The sequence below is a fragment of the Mastigoproctus giganteus genome, chromosome 4 (genome assembly GCF_048544385.1).
Source record: "Mastigoproctus giganteus isolate SK-2022 chromosome 4, ASM4854438v1, whole genome shotgun sequence".
NCBI lineage: Eukaryota > Metazoa > Arthropoda > Arachnida > Uropygi > Thelyphonidae > Mastigoproctus > Mastigoproctus giganteus.
Genome location: NC_143578.1, coordinates 116097819 through 116120494, shown reverse-complemented (window position 1 = coordinate 116120494; position 22676 = coordinate 116097819). Strand labels below are relative to the sequence as shown.

The following is a 22676-nucleotide window of genomic DNA, read 5'->3' as shown; positions in this document are numbered from 1 at the left end:
ACTACTGACGCTATGCTGCTGCAACAGGATCTGGAAAGGTTGAACAGATGGGCTGAGAGGTGGCAAATGAAGTTTAACATTGACAAATGTAAAGTACTACATATGGGAAACAGTAACCCCAGAGCAACGTATCAACTCTGCGGTACTACACTGACAGTGGTGGAGAATGAAAAGGACCTGGGGGTAATTGTGCAGGCAGATATGAAGTTCTCTGAGCAGTGCAGACGAGCTGCAAGAGTAGCTCATAGTGTCTTGTCAATGATATACAGGAATTTTTCTAGCAGGGATAAGGAGGTGATTATTCCGTTGTATAAGTCAATGGTTAGGCCACATCTTGAGTACTGTATACAGGTCTGGAGGCCTCATTTCAAGAAGGATGTAGAGCTGCTGGAACGGGTACAGAGAAGGGCAACAAGATTAGTGAATGGAACAAAGGGTTGCTCTTATGAAGAAAGGCTTAAGTTTTGCAAATTACAGAGTCTGGAGACTAGGCACCGGCGAGGTGATCTGATAGAGGTGTATAAGGCTTTGAATGGTTTGAGCATGCTAAATGCCAATGGGATTCTTCATCTTGCTCAGAATAATCACCTCAGAGGGCATAAATTCAAATTGAGGAAGGACGGATGTCGGATAGATGTGTGGAAATTTGCCTTTGGCCATCGGGTGGTTGGTTGGTGGAACCGACTTCCATCATTTGTTGTTGAAGTTGATAGCCTAAACAAATTTAAAGCTCAACTGGACAGGTATTTCGAACGAACGGAGGGGTGAAATGGGAGTGGGGGTTTTTTTTTTTTTTTTTTGGCTGATGCTGAATAAGCTTGCTTTCTTGCATCATATGCCTCTACTAATGCTAATGCTGATTAGGTTTCCTGCCAACAGTTGATGAAAATATTGAATAATCTGGGCAAAAAAAAATTAAATGATAAATTTCCTGTTAACCCCTCCACTTCTCAACTGGAATTAGTGGGAGCTCTCTTTATCTCTGCCAACTGCAAATGCCCTAGAAGTGGTATTCTCTCCAGTGTTAGCTTCACATAATCAGCCATTCTAGAAGATTGAAACTCAAGCTGTGAAAAAAAAACGTCCATTACTCTCTAGTAAACCAGTTAATGTTCAAATTATGAAAATCCATAACCAGCAAAAAAAAAAAAAAAAATGCAGCCAGTTCTCACAGGATATACTACATAATGCTCCCACATTATAATGAGAAATTATTATCCTCAATTCTCACATTGTATCTTCATTGAACATATATTTCCCAACTTATAACAGCATCATTTTCTTTTTGGTTTATCTCCAAACCAAAAAAAGATCCTTTAATTCTTTACAATTGTAGACTAATTTATTTTAACTGCTTGAGAATAACTCGATTAAAAAAAATAATAAAGTGATATACTTTTGGCTCTCTTGGTATCCCAAGTTCAGAGAATTCAGTATGACTCCATTTCACTTTCAAAAAAGTAGATCATCCTTAGATTTCATGGTTAAAGCAGAATCCGACCTAAAAAATTAGCATCTCTTCATTGTTTGGCTTCATAGAGAAAGCTTTAAACATCAGGTGCCATTTTGGCATCTGATGTTTAAAATTTTTTTCAAATTCTTCCAAAATTTCTTTCAAATTCAATATCAGCAGTTTCTCTCTCTCAAACCCATGTAGGAGTCCCACAATATTCTGCACTCAGTGGCATTTTATTTTCAATAAGATGAAATCATGTCCAAAAATGTTCCATCATTGTGGATCCATATCTTTATGCTAATGACCTTACCATCCTTGAATAGAAGCATCATTGAGAGAACTACAAATCAGTAAATAACAATGAATAACAGCTGATACAAAATGGATATCTCCATGTGCACCAGCAAGTTTTAGTTTTTGTTGCATCCCAGGGCACAATGCAGTACCAGAAAACTGATGCATAAATCATGCCACCAAAACAATGATCCAGCACATACTCAACACATTTCCTAGTCACATTACTTTGTTATAGGTCCCATAAGAATATTAAAAAAATCAATGACCATTAATGCCAAACCCAACCTCAGAATAATAAGTTTCTGAAATTCAAATCTGAACCACAGATGTGTTGCTCCAGCTTTTGTGTGAACTGCCAGGAAAAATATATCCTGGCCAAATTGAGAACTGGGCATATATAATTTACTCCTAGCTAGTGCCATTTCTGAATACTGCTAAGTAGACTTTTTTTAATTACATAAAAATTATTGGTTTTTGCTTTCTTTATGTTTCAATTTAATTGGGCAGTTATTTGTGAAGTAAGTGAAAGCTAATAAAGTAGGTGAAATTTGTTTTTCACTTGTCCTTGGAAATTGTTAAAAAGTGAGTGCCAAAATAACAGGGAATTCTACTGCTATTGTTCATGCATTTACTACATTAATACAAGAGCAATATAAGTTTTTTTTGTTTTTTTTTAAGTACAGTAGACTATGTGTGATTCATATATCTTTCATTGGTAAATATGTAATGAGAAACTTCATAAATTAAAGGAATTTGAATTAAAGTGTCAGTCTTTTTTTGTGATTGATGCTAATTTAAATTATTCAAAATATTTTAAAATAGTTATTGAATTATAATTTAATATATAATTTATATATTTAAATATATGTGAAAAAATAAACTGCCATATGTATACTTTTGAAATGAATTTAAAGTATAAGAAGAGAGAAAAAAAAGAGGGGGAAAAGAAAAAGGCAAAGAAAAAAAAAGTGGATTTGAACCGAGGAAGGAGAAAATGTCTTCATAAATATGCTTATATGCCTTCGACAGTAGTATGATTGTGAATGCAAGATTCCACGATCGACAGAGTTAACAGACTTCCAGCACAGAATGATAATAGGATCACTATCACATGGCTATCATAACCATTAACTTAAGTTTGCCGTTATCTTTACTTATGTTAATATTTCCTTATTCTTCCATCTTTTATAGCTTTTTTTTTTTTGTATTGGAACAATTAATTGTGAACATGTTATACTAATAATCGGTGATTCAATATACTGTCCATTGCAATAACAAAATTCTCTACAAACTCTTTGCAATGTTCTGGCCTGTTTCTAGGGGTTTAATACTGGCAGCAGCACTTTCTATGCATTTTAACATGTAAAAAAAAATTAACATTATCGTCTATGAGAGTGTCCACTCTGTGTCTTACTACTCTTGGGACAATCTGTGCGTCCCAGTAGCATTTGCACACACACACAGCAATTGTAAGTCACTCTTTTCTCATCAATCAGGTGCAAGTATTTCTCTTTTAGTGGCTAGGGTTTTTCTCGGTAATGCTCTCTGTAATAAGCCCGACTCATCAACATTATAAACGTTTTCTTTCTTGTAATTTGCTTAACTGAAGTGAACTTGCTTTTAAAGAACACTGCTGCCAATTCATCTGCAGAAAGTTTCTCACATTGAATATCTAGTTCACTTATACCATGTCTCAGTTTAAAGTTCTTGCCTTAAAATCTTCATTACCTATTAATTTGCGATTAAAATCCAATGCAAACCTCGCTTCTGAAGAAACCACAAATAAAGTTCACTCTCTAAAGCGGCATTTTCAGGTTTCAACATAGTCTTTTTTCTGCTAGATCCTCCTTCACTATTCATAATCGACACAAGTTCTGTTATAGCACTGTAATTTTTCTTAATGTCATAAATTGTTGAAGTCCCCATATTAAACTCTGGCGAGATTTCCTAAATTTTCACCTTTTCTAATTCTATTAATAATTTCTGTTTTTTTGTTGCAATGTTAAAACTACACATTTTCTTTTCATTCACATTTTACCGTAAAAAATTGAGAAAAATCATAAATCGCACAGTTTCAGACTGATATTATTCTTACCAAATCTGGAGCTAAACTAATCTGAAATTCACCCATGGTTTCCAAGCAAAAATTATATTTTTCTAAAGCACATTTCTGAAGGTCACAGCCATAAAACAATAAAAACAATTTGCAGTTTTTGGTTTATTGGGCTTATTGTTTGTACCACGTGTTATAATTTATAAACAGGTAGTAAACTCAATCTTTCGCTTATTATAATAAAAAAATTCAATTTGCAAACGTGATCACTATAACAGGAGCTTACTGCACTACAGTTAATTAAAAAAAAAAAAAAAAAGAAAGAAAGATCAGTCGTTCAAATTATTCCAGATAACCGATGTTCTACTGTAATTCCACGAGAGTACAATTAATATTAGCAATTTTTTAAGACTGTAAACTATAAATTTATAACACTATGAATGTAATTTGATAACATAACTGTATATACTTAATGTAATTTTAGAGCATAGTAAATACTACTGGTGTACAACCTGGAAATAGTATAGTGTTATTATTGTACTTAAGATATCTCTTGATTTAAAGTGGTATTTTTGATTTCAATTTAGGCTAAAATGACCCCAGACTAGAGCTGCAAAACAGAGTTCAAAACAATGGGAATGCTCTGGCTTGGAGGATAACTGCCAAGGGCAGTTCTCTTACAAACCAGAACTTAATATTTTCTACTTGTTGCGTGTCTGCAAAGCAATCTACAGTGGGCCATGATACAGCCAAAGGGACTGCCCTAGTTTGCTTTTATTGCAAAGTGTATGAGGAAATTAAGCACAAATTCAGCATTCTGATGGACAAATATGAGAGAAAATGAAGTACATGATCAGTGCTTTCTTAGGGAACATCAATCCTGTTTTAAAACAAGGACCATCACACAATTAGCTGCCCGGCTTGTGCCTATGATCATATCAGACAGAGAAATGTTACAAACATGCAAATTTTCATGCTCAGACCTTGGAAAAGATTTTTTTTTTTATATGTTCAATATGTGCTCCAATTTGATGAACAAGAAGTCCCTGAAGGTACACCAATGTTTGTAATAATACGAGGCATCTGTTGATTTCGCAATAACTGAATAAACCTTCTCCCAAAAGAAGCCGAAGTCCATGAGTGTAGCAGGTTTTCCATCACAAAAACTCTGGACTAAGAAATCAAAAATACCCACACTTGTGACAATCAGGATAACTGTATGACAACTTGCAAAGGTTAGAAACAATGTGTAGAAAATCCAACATAACAGCTGTATGTGGCATTGGAAGGTTTCCACAGGAAACCATGTTGCCATGAGCTGTGGCAGAAGTTCATTCTGAAGCATATGCAGATACTATGTGAGTTAAGTTTTGCTGAGGATGAACAATCCAGTTAAACCATGTCTTGACAGGGCTACTAAGTTAGATCTCAAAAATACAGTGTTGTGTATTATTGTATGCCTTCCGTGCATGGTAAACTGAAGTCTTCTACAGTTATCATTTTCTGAAAGTTCATGCAATATTGTAGTCTTGTATGGAACATTAGAAAATTCAATTGAAGCAGTCATTGAACAGAACACAAAGATAATCCAAGCTCACAAATTATTTTTATTGTTGATTTTCATTCAGATTACAACTCTGAAGGCTTCATTTTCTGAAGAATGAACTCTGGCTGTGCGATGATTTTGTTGCTCAATACTGCCTTTCTCTTGAAACTACTGGGTTAAATGAAGTAAGTTTCTTGCAGTTCCCAATGAGTTCCAAAAGAAGCCCAAAATCTTTGCTGCAGTTCAGCTTTGTATCAGCAAAAAAAAAAAAAAAAAAAAATGCAAAACTTTAGCCTTCACATCAATTGCAAGGAGCAAGTTTTTTGCAATTTTACACACTGATTAAGATGTGAGTAGTCATGAGTATGTAAGTTCTGTTCAGTTCTGTTTCATTTCCCTTTTTATTATAATTTCAATTTACATGGTTTTTATTTTGTGTAACTTATAATATCCCATGTAACTATTAATTTTACCAATTTAACCACATGTATCATTCCTTAATGTAAAACTCCTGGCCATGTTGCCGTGATGAGAACTATTGTCTCTAGTACTTGTACCGTACTTAGTAGCAATAAAGAAGGTTATTATTAAGTGCTTTACACAGCACTTCACATATTCATAACTGCTTTAGCAAATTTCCTAGGAATTACTGCAGATTGTCAACTTAAACAAAATCTAACAATTTAGTTTTAACTGATGATACAAATGTGTCACACATAGTTTTAAGTTAATAAAGAGCACAGTCAATGTTCAAAATACTTAAGTGGAAATTATTTTGTTGTAGCAAAGTTTCTATAGAATGAGTGTTTCCAACAATTTTTAGAACAAACATTTACAGTAATTGCAAGCATTTAAAAATTATATATTTTAAACAAAAATTTCTGTTATACTTAGCCCTCCCAAAGTCAGAGAATATCACATTTTATATGATATTCTCTGCCAAAAATGGAAGGAATTTGAAATTCCTTCCATTTTTGTAGGAATTCCAAATGTAAAATAAACAACATGTAAAAGAATTCCCCATTCTAATGCAAAATCATAAATAATGCATGGAAAATAAATGAACTTCAAGTCAAGAGCAGTAGAGAGCTATAATTTTATTATGTTTTCTAATTATAGCTAAATGAGTTTAACATCTTGTTATCACTGACAATCAATTAAACAGATACTTAATTATGTAATACATTTTCATATGTACAAATAAGCATGAGTTACTGAGATGAGACAGGAGGCAAAAAATAAAATCGCCATAAAACTTGAAGATGGAATGATAAACTGGTTCTTTACAAGTGAATAGCTATGTATATTTCACTGATTGGCACTTTCACAGGCATCAATCCAATCACTGTAAACATCAATTGCTTCAGAAAGATCTATGTAACAAGCTAAGGTAACTTGATGTTACAATTCTGATCTTGATTTTATACATTAAGAATAAAAGTTTTACACTGTACTTTATTTCCACAGTTTTATGAGACATAAGAATTTAATACAGGAACTCCTCGATTTACGTAACACTCGACTTACGGAAATTCGACTTTACGTAAGTTTTTGCCGGGCGGTGCAAACTTTAAAAAATCGTGGAAACATATTTTGCATCCCATAGGAAAAAATGGAGGTATCGTGAAAATATCATAATGTGAACCTGATAACAGTTTTTTTCTTTTTTGTAATTTGTTCCAAGTCCTTGGAAGTTGAAAATTTCAGTATGTTATTAAGCTATTTATCTCTCTAAAAGGTCATATTTATAATGGAAATTGCACTACCCTTTCATCGTTATCATATGTTCCAGTTATAAGAATCAATTTTGAATGTCTTTGTGATATTTTTCTAAAGCACGTTTCTGGACATCACGACCATAAAACAATAGAAACAATTTGCATTTTCCGGTTTATTGGGCTTTTCTGTTAATTCAGTAAACTCAATCTTATTGCATTTGTGATAATACCAATAACTGCAAATGTGGGTTTTTACACTATTACGGTGAAATGTGTTCCCTTTCACTGAAATCTTCAATCATATAAAAAACAAATTTTCAGAAAAATTCTCTTCATTCCTATTTTATTACAATGATGAAGGAAAAGCAACCAAAGAAAAGTGCAAGTGGTGGTAGTGCCAGGAAACGAAACAAAATTGATTTAGAAATGAAGATGAAAATTATCAAGAAGTATGAAGCAGGACAGTTTTTTTTTTTTGTCTGTTTATACACGACGACCGGCACGACAACCAAGTCAGTAGAGTTTACAATAAATCGTCAATGCAAATATTTATCGTATTTAGTAGTCACGGGCTTGAACCCTGGTCCACTCAAGGAACGCGTGCTATGCACTCTCGCTCCTGACTTTGAACCCTAGTCCACTCAAGGAACGCGTGCTATGCACTCTCGCTCCTGACTTTGAACCCTGGTCCACTCAAGGAACGCGTGCTATGCACTCTCGCTCCTGACTTTGAACCCTGGTCCACTCAAGGAACACGTGCTATGCACTCTCGCTCCTGACCACTGAGCTACGTCAGGCCTGTTGTCATCTATTGCATGGAATTAGGTCTCGCTGCTTCAACAGTGAACACTATTTTAAAGGACAGTGCGCGTATAAAAAAACATGTTGATGGATCAATGCACTTAAGATCAACAGTGATCACAGAACAGCTATTAATAATATACATGGATGGAAAATCAGATTCGGAAGCAAGTGCCCCCTGAATCTAATGACCATTCAAGTAAAAGCAACAAGTATTTATAAAGATATTAAGGATAAGTAAGGCGAACCCTAGTTCGTGGAAAGCAATAGGGAGGGGGCTAATAGGCTCAAACGTCACGCTGGTTTCCACAACATTAAAGTATGTGGTGAAGTTGCCAGTGTCGATTCTGCAGCTGCAGAGAAATTTTCTGATGTGTTGGAAAAAATTATTGATGAAGGTGGCTATTCAATGCAGCAAATTTTTAACATTGACAAGATTTCTCTGAATTTGAAAAAAAATGCCAGATCAAACATAGATAACCAAAGAGGAAATACAATGCCAAGTTTCAAGGCATCAAAAGATAGGGCCACGATCTTGCTTGAGACTAATGCAGTGGGAGATTACAGATTAAAACCACTGCTTGTGTACCATTCTGGAAATTCTTGTACATTTAAGGGCATCAATAAAGCCACCCTACCCGTGCATTTCCGATCGAACCAGAGAGCAAGGATAACAATATCTCTCTTTGAGGATTGGTTTAAATGCTGCTTCATTCCCCAGGTTGAAAAATATTGTAAAGACAAAGACGTTCCTTTCAAGATTTTTCTTCTATAAGATAATGCTCCTGGATATCCTACGCATCTAGATGATTTCAGTTTGAATGTGAGAATCATATTTCTACCACGAAACATGACTTCACTCATTCAACCTTATGGATCAGGGTGTTATTTCGAATTTAAAAGCATACTATTTATGCACATTTGCTCAGGCATTGTCTGAAGTAGACGATGAGAAAAATTTTACGTTAAGAGACTTGGAAATCTTACAGTATTTACCACGCCATCTTAAACATTAATAAGGCCTGGGCGGAAATTACTAAAAGTTGATTAAATGGTGCATGGAAGAAAATATGCCCAAGACACGTAAAAGGCTTCTAAGGATTTGAAAAAGACGAATCATATGAAGAGGTTACAGATAAGATTGTTAAGGTTGCAGAGCGACTTCAGTTGGAGGTTGATGCCAAAGATGTGGAGGAGTTAAGAGGAAGAAGAGAAGGAATTATCTAACGAAGAACTTATTTACTTGCAAGCAGCTATAGTGAAAGAAGAAAATGCTGACGAAGCTCAAGATGAACCAAATGAGGATCCAAGACGCTTCATCACCAGAGAGATGGCAATGGCATTTCGTGAAATTGCATTGGCAATGGCGAGGTGATGGATCCTGACAGCAAACAATTGTTAAAAGTTAACAGAGGAGTGAATGATATGCTTGCTACAAAGAAATCTACGATGAAAAGAAAAAAGCCACCTTCCAGTCATCCATTAATATGTTTTTTCGTAAGCTTGAGCGGCCGACCCCATCTAAATCTCCACAGCCCTCAAGCTCCACGTACTTATCAGCTGAAGACATCAATTCTGGCACAATGCTCGAGAGGTAAAACTTATTGACGTTATGCCTGTCTCCTCTCTTTTTTGTAATTTTATAATTTTGAAATTTTTTTAAATTGCACACTTTTGTAATTTTTCCTGCGCATGAGATATATAATTCTATTTACATCTTCATGGAACATTTATTTTTTGATTTAATCAATTCAGCAAGCACAGTTGCGAGTGCTGCACACGCATGGGGGAAATTCCATCTTATGTAACATTCCGCGGAACGCAACCCTTACGTAAGTCGGGGAGTTCCTGTATTGTTACGTTCTAAAACTAACCTAGTGAAAATAATCAATGACAGAATATTTTTATAATAAAAATTTCAGTTCAACAAATAAAAACTGAATTTGCTTGATATTAATATCAACATACAATTAAACAAAGTTTGTATGGAGTCATTTAACACAACAACTAACTCACTCTTTATATAGAGTCATTTAACACAACAATTATCTCACCCTTCAACTACCTGTCAAGTTACACTGTTAATTCATTTGCGCTTTATGATGCATCTCATTGTGCACTATGTTTCAAGTAAATGGCCCCTGGAATACCCAAATATGATTTTACTCTGCAGTTTACCATAATTAGGCTGCTTTACTGAAACACTCATTTTTATATTTCCTTTATTACATTCTACAGGGCGTCTCAAAAATATTAGTACAAAAGTTTAGGGGAGGCTAACATCTAAAGGAATGTGAATCGCGTAGGAACCCATAACCGGAAACGTCATGGGAAGGTAGCAGCAGAGGCACAAGAAGCAGAAATGACACAAGAAAGTAATTAGTGGCAAACATTTATTTGACATAATATTAACAATGGAGTACAAGATGGATGCATTTCATGATGTTACAACAGATGCTCGAAGGTTCCACCATGAGACACGATGCATGCGTGACACCGACACAGCATGGATTGGCAGACACTGTTGAACACACCTGGAGTTTCTTTGACAGTAGCACCAGCAGCGCAGACAAGTCTTGCCACGAGATCCATTTCCGTCTCCACAGGTGCATACACGATAGATTTGCCAGGCAACGGGTCCACCACGGCCAATCCATTGACGCCCAAAACACCTGTTCAAATGGCCACGAACACACTTTCCATAATGGACAGGCACGCTGTCATGTTGAAACCAAATGTTGCGTCTCACATTTGCTGGAACATCGTCAAGGATATCCTATGCATAATAATATACATGGATGAAAAATCATCCATGGTAGAACTTGTTCAAGAAAGATCCGATATTTAGCGGAGTTCATGCGGGGATAGTAACAGGTATGGGCCGACTAAGCAGTCACCGACCATACCTGCCCACACATTTATTGCGAAGCAATGTTGTGCCGCATGGGGGTGCACACCGTCTGGGTTGTCGTGAGCCCACACATGAGCATTGTGCTGATTGAATAAGCCTTCCCGAGTGATATAAGCCTCGTCCGTGAACAAAACATAGGCTGGAAAATTCAAGTCTTGAACACTTTCTTGGAGAAACCACTGCGCAAAAGCCACACATGCAGGATGATCTTGGGGGAGCAGTAACTGAACTCTTTGGAGATTAAAGGGGTGTAAGGAATCGTCGTGTCAGACACGCTGTACAGTGCATAAGATATAAGGTACACTGCAACGAGACACTCCTAAGGCAGAGGCAACGGCACGTGTGCTGGTAGTAGGATTATTCTGGATGGCATTCAACACACTTTCTTCCATGGCGGGAGTTCGAGTCGAACGTGGTCTGCCCACACTACTCCTGTTACCTCTAAATGACCCATAATCGCACAAATTTTGATGCATATGCGCAAACAAATGGTGGTCCGGTACATGTCTGTCTGGGAAGCGTTCTCCATAAATTCGTTGAGCGGCTCGTCCATTGCCCTCTGCTAATCCATACACTATGTGCATGTCTGCCAACTCACAGTTAGTATATCGATGCATGCTCTTCGTGCGGCGACTACTGCTGGAATGAGTAAACCAGAAATTTTCCCTCTCACAAACTGATGAACAGTGCCGTGTACCGACTTACGGTGACATTTCCAGTTATGTGTTCCTATACGATTCACATTCCTTTAGATGTTACCTACCTTCCCTAAATGTTTGTACCAATATTTTTGAGACACCCTGTAGAGGGAGAACTATATGACAGTGATGAAAAAAATACAGCGGTGTAAATATAATGAAGCATAATGTGTTGAATTGATAAGAAAAAACATATAACAAAGGAGAAATTTCTAAAAAAATATTTACTGCCAACTAAAAACTCATTGTTATATTCATATAAACTTGCATTGGAAAATTTAATAATAAAAACAGCATTACCCCAGTCCTTGCCTTCATATTAATACTGTTTTGGTTTATATTTATCACAGAAATACTGTCAAAAAAATAAAAAATAAATAAATAATAAAACTTGATGTTTGCTAGTTTTTCTGTGATGGCTCTCAGCAATCACTAGCCATTACATAGGGGTGTTTCAAGTAAAGGTCCCAAGGAGTTCAAGTATTATCTTTCACTGCAATTAAGTTACTTTTCTTAAGTTAAAAATTTCTATCTGAACTACACCCTACAACTGCAAAAAAACTCATATCAATTGTGCTTCATGACAAGGAGTGACATTTCTACAATCAAACACCATGACATGTGTTGATACTCTTGTAAAAAAAAAAAAAAAAATTAACACTTCTATTTTTGTCTCTCGAGTTATAGAGTTGGGCACCATTTATACCATACAGATATAGTAAAAAAAAAAAAAGTAATGAAAAGTCAATATTAATGCCCATTTGGCCTGTAGATACAAACTAGGATTGTATCAACAAGTATATCCTTTTCTTCCAAACAAGAAGGAAGAGAAACTGTAAACATACTCAAAAAATACTTTGTGGATGCATGTACAAATTTAATATTCAACAATATCACTTACAGGACTGTCCATAATACTACTACAGACTCACCCATCCACCCTAATAAGGTGAACCTTTTTTTTTTTTTCTTCTTTTATTTCTTTATAGCATAGTTGCCAACCTTTAACTTTCAAAAAGCTAGAGATTTGGTAATTTCAGATTTTGCAGATTTTTTTTTAAATCCAGAGACACTGGACTTAATATTAAATTTCACTGACAACATATGAATTTTATATTAAATTACAGCCATGGGCTTTTATACCAGTACAGTTATGCTTCCAAACATTTTCACACTTGGAATTTTTCTATCTGTGGATTTTCTGTTAAACACCACCAAATAATTAAGATTGCTTCAAAGAATATACTGCTGCAGACTCAAAATTTTGTTTATAAAACACCCTGCTAAAAATAACATGTTTGCATCACATGAAGCCCCTACAATCATGGAATTTTTTGCATCTGCATTTATATTTATAGCAGATTTTTTTTGCCCTATCAATAGACATGCAGCCTATTGTCTAGACTTAATTGTCAAGAGCATTTCCAGTTTCATCACAAACAGATCTGAATAAATTTGTTTTTTCTTTTAATCTAGCTTTTTTTTATACCCTTGCACTCAGCACTGTTATAAAGAATTTCAAAATGCCACGCATGACACGGAAATTATTCATTTTTCAAGTTTCTACTGATCTTTTCATTTCCACCTTTTTTTTTTATGAAAACCCCAAATACAAGAGGTATTAGAACCTATAGCACTTAGTACCGTGCTTGGGTTGGAGGTTGAGAAGATGAAAGAAGATATTTGTTGACATAAGACTTGAACTTCTGTAGACTGTAATTTTCAGGAAATATGTATAAAGGAAGATTGTTCCAGAAAACGGCAGTTGAATGAATAAACGAGGAATATGAAAAGTTGGTTCTGTGGGTTTGAAGTTGGACAGTAAATGGATGTTGGCTGATGGCGGCAAGCGTTCAGATGGCTTTGAAAGAGAGAGCAGAAATTATATATGCCAATTCACAACAGTGCCCATGGAAGTATCTGTAGAAAAGGCATGCAGCAGAAACAGTATGTCTATGAGACAGCAAGTGGAGAGACTCTGTTAGAGAGGAGTCATCAATTAACCTAACTGCCCTCTTTTGAATGGAATCTAGAAGCCTGAGAGAGGTTTTGGCGGCACCGCCCCAGATGTGGGAACAATATTCCATGGTAGAGCAGATTTGCAATTTGAACAGAGTGAACAGCTGTTTGGAAGAAAAGTAATGCTGAGAGTGAAACAGAAAACCAAATTTTTTAGATGCAGAGAATGCAATATTTGTAATGTGCTTGTGCCAAGAAAGATTAGAAGTAAAGGTAATCTCCAAAACAGATATAATTTTGCCTAGAAATTGGAGTGTCACCAAAGATAAGCATAGGGGCAGAAGAATCCTTTTTGTAAGATATAAGACAGGATTGAAATCAACTACGTTTTCTTTGCCCCACTGGAGAATTACCTGGAGATCGGCATTTAAGGAATTAATAGCGGATATTCCAGAAGTTGAAACTGATTGAGCAGGGCAAAGGTTTCTCAAAATGGAAAGTGGAATGCAATGTGCTATCATCGGCAAAACTGTGGATAGGATTTCCAGTCAATAGAAGGTCATTAATATACAAGAGGAAAAGAGTATGGGAAAGAACTGAACCTTGGGGGACACCAGCATTAATGGAGAAATTAGAAGACAGAGAGCCATCTACCATCACTCTCAGTGAGCAATCAGAGAGAAAACTAGATAACCAATTACAAAAAAACAGTTGGCAAACCATAAGATGGAAGCTTGTTTAGAAGACCTTTATGCCAAACACGATCGAAAGCCTTTGAGATGTCAAGAGCAACTGCTTGTGTTTCATCGAACTTTTCCATTGAATTTCTCCACAAATGGGTAACATAAGCCAGAATATCACCAGTGGATCCACACTGACGATCGTTGATCAGACGGAAAGTTTCTACGTAGTTTAAGAGTTGGCAGTTTATTGATTTCTTCATTACTTTAGAAAGAGTAGAAGTAATTGCAAGGGGACAATAACTGGATGAGAGGGATTTGTCACCCTTTTTAGGAACAGGCTGGATATGAGCAAATTTTCAAGAAGAAGGAAAAACACCCCTTTGGAATAAGAAAGTGAAAAAGGGCAACAAGGAACATGAGTAAGTTCAGGAGCACAGGTTTCGAGAACAAGTGAAGAAATACCATCAGGACCTGGAGCTTTCTTAGCATCAAGATTGGTCAGTAAAAGCATGTTGACTGGTTGCAGCAGGTGCTCAGATTGCTTTGAAAGAGAGAGCAGGAATTATAGAAGTCAATTCAGAAGAACAGTGCCCATGGAAGTATCTAAAGAAAGATCTATGAGACAGAGTGGAAAGACTCTGTTAGAGATGAGACTGCGTGGGTAGCACAGTGGTATCATCACCGGGTGGAAAAGGCCCGGGTTTGAATCCCTTTGATGACACGAGGAATTTTAATGGGTTTTTTTCACTCCATAGCTGAGTTAATCGGTTTCAGGCATAGATAGCAAGGTCCCCACCCCCAAGAAACTGGAGTTTTTTCATCCAGCAAAACAGCCAAATCGACCAGGGAACACATGCAATTTACAAACACAATAAATATATGGGTAGATGTAATCATTTACAGGTGACCCTAATATCATAATTTGTGTTTTTTTTTTGCGAGAGAAGAGACATTAATTAATCTAACTGCCCTCTTTTGAATGGAATCTAGAAGCCCGAGAGAGAGGTGTATGGGGCACCACCCCAATGTGGGAACAATATTCCATGGTAGGCCAGATTTGCGATTTCTATAGAGTCAACAGTTCGGAAGAAAAATAACACCAAGAGAAAACCAAGTTTTTTCGATGCAGAGGAAGCAATATTTGTAATGTGCTTTATGCCAAGAGAGATTAGAAGTCAGGGTAATCCCCAAGATCTTGCCTAGAAATCGGAGGCATAATAAGTGTATTGAATCAGGTGGTGATTACTTTGAATAAAAATATTCCAGGAACTTTACTGCCACATGTAGAAATTCTTGCATATGTCTTTTCAAATGTCAGATCATATTTCCTTCATATCTTCTTGAAAGACAATGTTAATTGGCTACCACCATATGACTGGGGTGAAACAATCACACATCATAGAGAATAAATACTATTGTTCCTTGTTTCTAATTTGCAATGTACGCTAGCATACTACGTGACAAATAGGTTGACAAGAGTAAGTAATATCTATAGCTTAATTTGTGTTCCAGGGGAAATTATGGAATCACTGGTTAAAGTAGTAATGCAGAACCGTCTAGACATGAATGTAGTTATACTGCAGTCACAGCATGGGTTTGTTAAGGGGGGGCCTTGTCTGACCAATCTTATTTGAATACAAAAAGTAATTTTCAAATCATATAAATTTAGATTTTATATATATTGTTCCACATAAATGGCTGCTGGACAAATTGGAGCACTGTGGCAATTAGGGCAAATTAATGGTAGGGATAAAGGGATGGTTGTGTGGGAGAAGGCAGACTGATTATCAATGGACAGTGCTCTTCTTGGAATAATGTTATTAGTGGATAATGTTATTAGCAGATAACATTAACATTATGCCACAGAGTTCAGTGTCAGGTGCATTGTTGTTTTCAACATTCATTAATGATAAGGCTAAAAACACCAGGCTTAATGTCTAAGCTTGCAGGTGATGCAAAGGTTGGCAGGGTGGTTACTGACAGTAATCAGGGTATGCTACTGTAACAAGATACAGAAAAATTAAGCAGATGGGCTGAAAAGTGGCAACGCATTGACAAATGCCAAGTATGCTCAATATGGGTAGCAGTAATCCCAGATTAACATACCAACTGTGTGGTACCACACTCGGGGTAGTGTAGAATGAAAAATATCTGGGGTTAATTGTGCAGGCAGACATTCTCCGAGTGCAGACTCAGAGAACGTCTGCACTTCTTTCTATCAGTGATACACACTGATAGAACGAAGGTTCTATCAGTGATACACAGGAACTTGCCAGAAGGGGATAAAGAGGTGATTATCCTGTTATATGGAGCCATATACTACATTTTGAGTACTGCACACACACAAGTCTCGAGGCCTCATTTTCTGAAGGATGCGGATCTGTTGGAATGGGAGCAGTGACGCTCAACAAAATCAGTGGGGAGAGTAAAGGGGTGTTCTTACCAGGAATGCTTTCAGTTCTGCAGTTTGCAGATATGATTAAGGTGTTTAAGGCTTTGAATGAATTGAGTATATGAGTAAATTGCTCAATGCAAATGGGATTCTTCTTCTTGCTCAGACTACATGAAGGGACATAAAATCAAACTGAGAAAGAATGGTGCAGGACAGATGTGGAGAAATTTGCCCTTAGCCAGTGGTATTGTAGAAGTGATTAGTTTGTGTGAATTCAAGGAGAAACCAAACTTTTAAAGAGGGAGAGACAAATGATAGGGAGAATTTTTTTTTTTTTTGCTGATGTTATTTCAGCTTGCTTTCTTTCATCGTTTTCCGTTACTAATACTAAGCCTTTTCCTATTGAAAATTTTGCCAAGATATCCGAGCTGTAAAATTGGAATCATAACGCCATTAATGGCAATATGAACTTATGCAAGTTAGCACCTGAAAGAAAGAGTTAAAATTGCTAATTTCTCTTGTAAAAGGAAAACAGATAAGTAGGCAACAAGCTTCTATAAATTTTGATTAGTGCTAGTGATACTGTGGATTATCATTGTGCTAAGACCAAACCCTCCAGCATATGACAGCATGACAAAACAAATAGCCCTCAGTCCCCAGCGGCTTTCACTCCCCATCTTATGGCAGCGAGAGGATCAGAGTGGAAGCAGAGGGTGCTAAGAATCTCTGGGTACGACAAGTCTGCCATGCACAGAAATTGAACTTGGCTTGTTACAACGTAAGATCGCTCATCGGTGAAGACAGGATATTAGAGCTGGAAAGGAATTAAAAAATGTGAATTGTAATATCATCGGTTTGGCTGAAACAAGAAGAAATGAATCACTTATAAGTTTGTCAAGTGGAAATCTGCTGTACACCAACAGAAACAGTGAAAGAGGTGAAGGTGGAGTTGGGTTTCTGGTCCATAAAGATTTAAAAAACAACATTTTGGAATTCAAAAGAACATCACCAAGGGTGTCAAGACTAATACTAAAGATTTCTAAGAGGTACAAGCTAAAGGTTATAATGATTTATGCACCAACATCGAGCCATGATGAAGAGGTTGAAGAAATGTACACCAAAATTGAGTCTTCTAAATAAGCGGAAAACCCACTACACTATTATTATGGAGGACTTCAATGCTAAGGTTGGAAAAAGACAAAACAGCGCTGAAAGGGGAACTATGGGAAATTTTGGAATTGGTGAAAGAAATGAAAGAGGTGAAAGACTTGTGCAATTTGCAGAATCTCAAGGATTGTCAGTAATGAACACTTTTTTCAGAAAAGGGTGAACAGAAAGTGGACATGGAAGAGTCCAAATGGATTAACAACTAATGAAATCTACTTCATCCTCACTAACAAAAGATATATCATGAATGTTGTTACCGTCCTGAATAAGGTAAATGTTGGAAGTGATCACAGAATGGTAAGATGTACACTTGATATAGATGTAGGAAAGGAGAGGAAAAAACTGACTCCAGTAAATAATACAAAGGTCTTTGAGATAACAGAAGAGGAGAAAAAGCAGTATGTACTGGAACTTAAGAACAAGTTTGAGCTTCTGCAGACTGCTCAGGACCAAGATATCGACGAGGAATATCACAACTTTCTGAAAGTGATAAAGCCCAAGAATCCTATAGGGAAAAGGAAATCCAAAGAAGAAAAAATTAGTCAAGAAACACTTGTCATGATGAACCGAAGACGACAAGAAAAACACTGACAGGGAGAAAATTGAGTATACTGAGTTATGCAAAGCCATTAGAAAGAGACACAGAGAGGACATAAGATTTAACACAAGAAAAGTAGAACAAGCATTAAGGGAAAACAAAGGAATTAAATCAGCAACAATGAGCAGTACAGAAAGACAAATGATACTGAAACTGAAGAATAGCAATGGTGTACAGTAAACCCCCGCTATTCGCGATTGCCGATTTAATATAAAATGAAACCTAAAAAAATCTGAATTTTAAAGCGCCATGAACATTTTCCACCATAAAAAAACATGGGCGTGGCTAAAATTCTTTCCCAGTCAAAACAGCGCTCAGTGGGTGGGGGTAGAGGGGTGACAAAATCGCGAGCATGGATGTTTCTCGCTAATCCTTGTTCAGTATGTGTTATGCGCTTGTCATGGAAGGTTTCGTTGTTTGCTTTTAATTTATATGCTTATAAATTGAATAAATTTATCAATTTATAAATTGATATGCTTACAAAAGTGATAAATCTACCGTTTTGCATTTGAAAAAGTCTGTTTTGCAGTGCAAAACAGATTTTTCGAGTGTGTGTTAACGGAAGAAAGTGACTTTATTGTGGACAAGTTCTTTCTAACCCGTACAAAAATATGGCTACGAATAACAGGGGAAATGTGAAAATATCAAAGAAGGTGATGACATTAGCGAATAAAATTGAGTTATTAGACAAAATTTCTAATGGCAAAAGTGTCTCCTCAGTGGCAAAACATTATAAAATCAATGAGTCAACAGTATGATCAATCCAAAAATCTGAAGAAAAAATCTGCCGTAGTGTCCGTGAAAACGCGCTAATTGCTTCAAAAATTTGCTCTGTAACTCGTGATGTTAAATTAGAAAAAATGGAAAAAGCTTTAAATCTGTGGATAGAAGACCGAACTCAAAATAAAATTCCGTTAAGTTCACTCATCATTCGTGAAAAGACAAAACTCCTTTATCAACACTAGCGAAACTGGTGATAGCACTGGCGGGATGAGTTTTTTAGCTAGCAAAGACGCTGGTTTGAAAGATTTGTTTGAAATTTCTAATAAATATTACATTTAATATTAAATTGTCTCTTATTTTCTTTTCGATGCCATATGCTTGCATTTCACTATGTACTGTCTATGCACATAATCATACTATGTAGGTACATATAATACATACATAGACAAAATTTTAGACTAGTTTTTCTTATATATTTCATACTTTGCAACGGAACCCCTTTATTACTAAGGGAGCCATAACTCAGTATTTGCGTTTTCGGTATTTGCGGCATTTCTCAGGAACGTAACCCCCGCGAATAGCGGGGGTTTACTGTACTTATAAATTGCATAGAAGGCATAATTCAAATAGCAGAAGACTACCATAGAGAATTATACAAAGAGCGAGGGAATGATGCCAGCAGTGGGGAAGATGGGTCGCAAATTAGTAACACATACAACATACCTGATATCCTTCCTGATGAGGTAGAACGTGCATTGAAGAAAATGAAGAATCAGAAAGCCCTGGGGGAAAATGAAATTACTGTAGAGTTGTTAAAATTGGGAGGAAGAGACATAACACAAACTGGAAACTCTTCACAAAATGCATTAGAAAAGGTGCGATGCCTAAGGAGTGGAATAATGCAATCATAGTTTTGCTGCATAAGAAAGGAGATAAATCAGAAATTGGAAATTATAGACCAATTGGCTTGTTATCCCAATCTACAAGTTGTTCACAAAGGTCATTACTAACAGATTAGAAAGAATACTTGAAGAGAATCAACTGAAAGAGCAAGCTGGCTTTAGAACAGGATCCTCAACTATGGATCACCTTCACGTAATATCACAGCTAATGGAGAAAGCAAATGAATATAAAACACCATTAAGCCTGGCATTTGTGGATTATGAAAAGGCATTTGACTCCATACAGCATAAGGCAATGTTTCAGGCACTGGAAAGACAAGGCATAGATACCCCATATATTATGATTTTGAAGAAAATATATGAGAACGCTACCTCCTTTATTAGACTAGACAGAGACAGTAGGAAATTTAAAATCAGGAAAGGAGTTCGACAAGGAGATACAATATCTCCGAAGCTGTTTACTGCTGCCCTTGAGGAAGCTTTCAGTAGATTAGACTGGTCACAGAAAGGAGCCAATGTGAATGGAGAATACCTAAACCATTTACGATTTGCAGATGACATTGTGGTCATAAGCCACGATCCCAAAGAATTAGAGGAAAATCTGAATCAGTTATGCACAGTTAGTAAGGATTTTGGACTAAAGATGAATATGGCTAAAACAAAAGTAAGATGAACAAGTACGCAGAAAGGGACATAATTATTGAAGGAGCAGTAATTGAAAAGGTGGAGTGATATACTTATCTGGGACAAGTTATTAGCTGTAATAATGATAAATGGCTGAAAGTCAAGAGAAGAATAAATTTTGGATGGATAGCATTCAGGAAATATAGTCACATACTGAAGAGAAATATCCCAGTTTGTCTGAAACGTAAAATAATGAACCAATGCATACTCCCAACCATGACTTATGGAAGTGAAACTTGGGCACTCACCAAAAAAATGGAAGAGAAGCTGAAAACTACACAGCGAAGAATGGAACAAATTATACTGGGAATCAGACTGTTAGATAATTATTATTATTATTAGCCACACAGTACAAGGAAGCTCGAGGCACCAGCCGAAAAAAAAAAAAAAAAAAAAAAAATCCCGAGTTACCCTAAGAGAGAGAGAGAGAGAGAGAGAGAGAGAGAGAGAGAGAGAGAGAGAGAGAAGTACAAAGGAATCACCAAGAAAGAGAAGAATGATGATATCCAGCTCAGGACCCTGGGTTTGCCAAGCCCATACTCACCAGATGTGAGCTCCCGGGGTTAGAAGAGAAACACATGGATTAGGCAGCAAACTCAAGTAAAGAACATTCTTATCAAAACTAAAGAACTGAAATGGTCTTGGGCAGGACACATAGCTCGAAGACAGATGACAGATGGACTAAGAAAATAACAAAATGGAAGCCCAAGAAGAGCTAGAAGGAAACCTGGAAGACAACGGCAGAGATGGATAGATGAAATTCATGAGTTTGTGGGGTGGATGGCCATTGCACAAAACAGAAGGAACTGGAAAGTTGCTGGGGAGGCCTTCATCCTGCAGTAGATTTAAAATGGCTGATGATGATGATCATTGTGCTGATAGAAGTGATTACCTTGAAGTCATCTTATTTGTCATCATAGCAAATGAAGTTGAGTTGATGACTGAAAATGACAATTCAATACATTATTGAAATAAAAAGTTTTTTAGTGAAGGTAAAAAAAACTGAAATAAGTACTCATTTACAACAAATGGATCAGCTGTACTCTCCATTCAGAATACCTTCTGAGAGTGGCAAAAGTATGTGAGCTCTTTGTTTTACTGGGCATATTAACAAACAAAAGGATTTCAACAAAAGTACCTACATAGACCTGTGACTGACTGGTATTTAAATTTTCTGCTATGACTATTCGAAGATAAAGTTATTATCGCAGGAGGATGCAACATTCGAATTTGTTATAATGAACAGGTATAGAGGTCGCTGTGATGGAACAAATCAGCCATTCAGGTCAATCAGATTTTCATTCACTATTTTCCACCATGTTCTCCTATTACCTCTTAGGTCTTTAGTCCTAGCCAGAGATGGCTTGCTTGATGTCATTGATCTACCTTTCTCTTGGTCTATATAGATTATAATTATTATTATATTATTTCTCCCTGATGGGGGTTTCACCCTGTGACGGGTACTGGTACCAAGTGTACAGAGTGGTTGTTACGTCTGGTTTTACTGTTGATAAAGGAACTGACTATCCTACAGGTGTTCAAGGATTACTACTTTCTGGGGGTGTTTTTTTTTGTTCTCTGGGAGGCCTATTGCTGCTAGGCTGCTATGTAGGGTCTTTGACACCATACCAGTGGTTTACAAGATGATTGGGATGGTCATTACTTATTGCATATTCCACATCTCTTTGATCTTCTGTCTTTATCATTATTATTAGACATGGTGCAAGGAAGCCTGAGGCTTATCCTGCACCAACCAAAAAAAAATAATTCCCGAGTTACCCTGAGAGAGAGAGTAGAAAGGAACCACCAAAAAAAGAGAAGAATGATGATATCCAGCTCAGGACCCTGGGTGTGCCAAGCACATACTCACCAGATCTGAGCCCCTGGGGGAACTTGGGTCTATGTCCTTACTGTTCTTTTCCTCGTGGATGTTCTAGAGATTGTCAGATGGGCACAGCTATGTCAATAAGACAGGTAGCCTTTTCCTTCTTGTCGACAAGGACTATTTCCAGCATGTTGTGTGATATTCTCTTGTCCAGCTCATGGGTTGGGGTCTCTGGTATGGCCTGGAATTCATACCTGTAATAT

The 22676-nt window shown here is 36.6% G+C and overlaps 1 protein-coding gene across 1 annotated transcript in view; it reads right to left on the bottom strand.

The window, feature by feature from the left end:
- Positions 1-6493: 6493 nt before the first annotated feature.
- LOC150087010 (transcription elongation factor 1 homolog) overlaps positions 6494-22676 on the bottom strand; it is a 58215-nt gene continuing 42032 nt past the window's right edge. Inside the window, exon 3 of the mRNA XM_090371743.1 lies at positions 6494-6725. Coding sequence (XP_090227869.1) covers positions 6661-6725 — 65 coding nt within the window. The 3' untranslated portion in view covers positions 6494-6660. The remainder of the gene's footprint in view (positions 6726-22676) is intronic.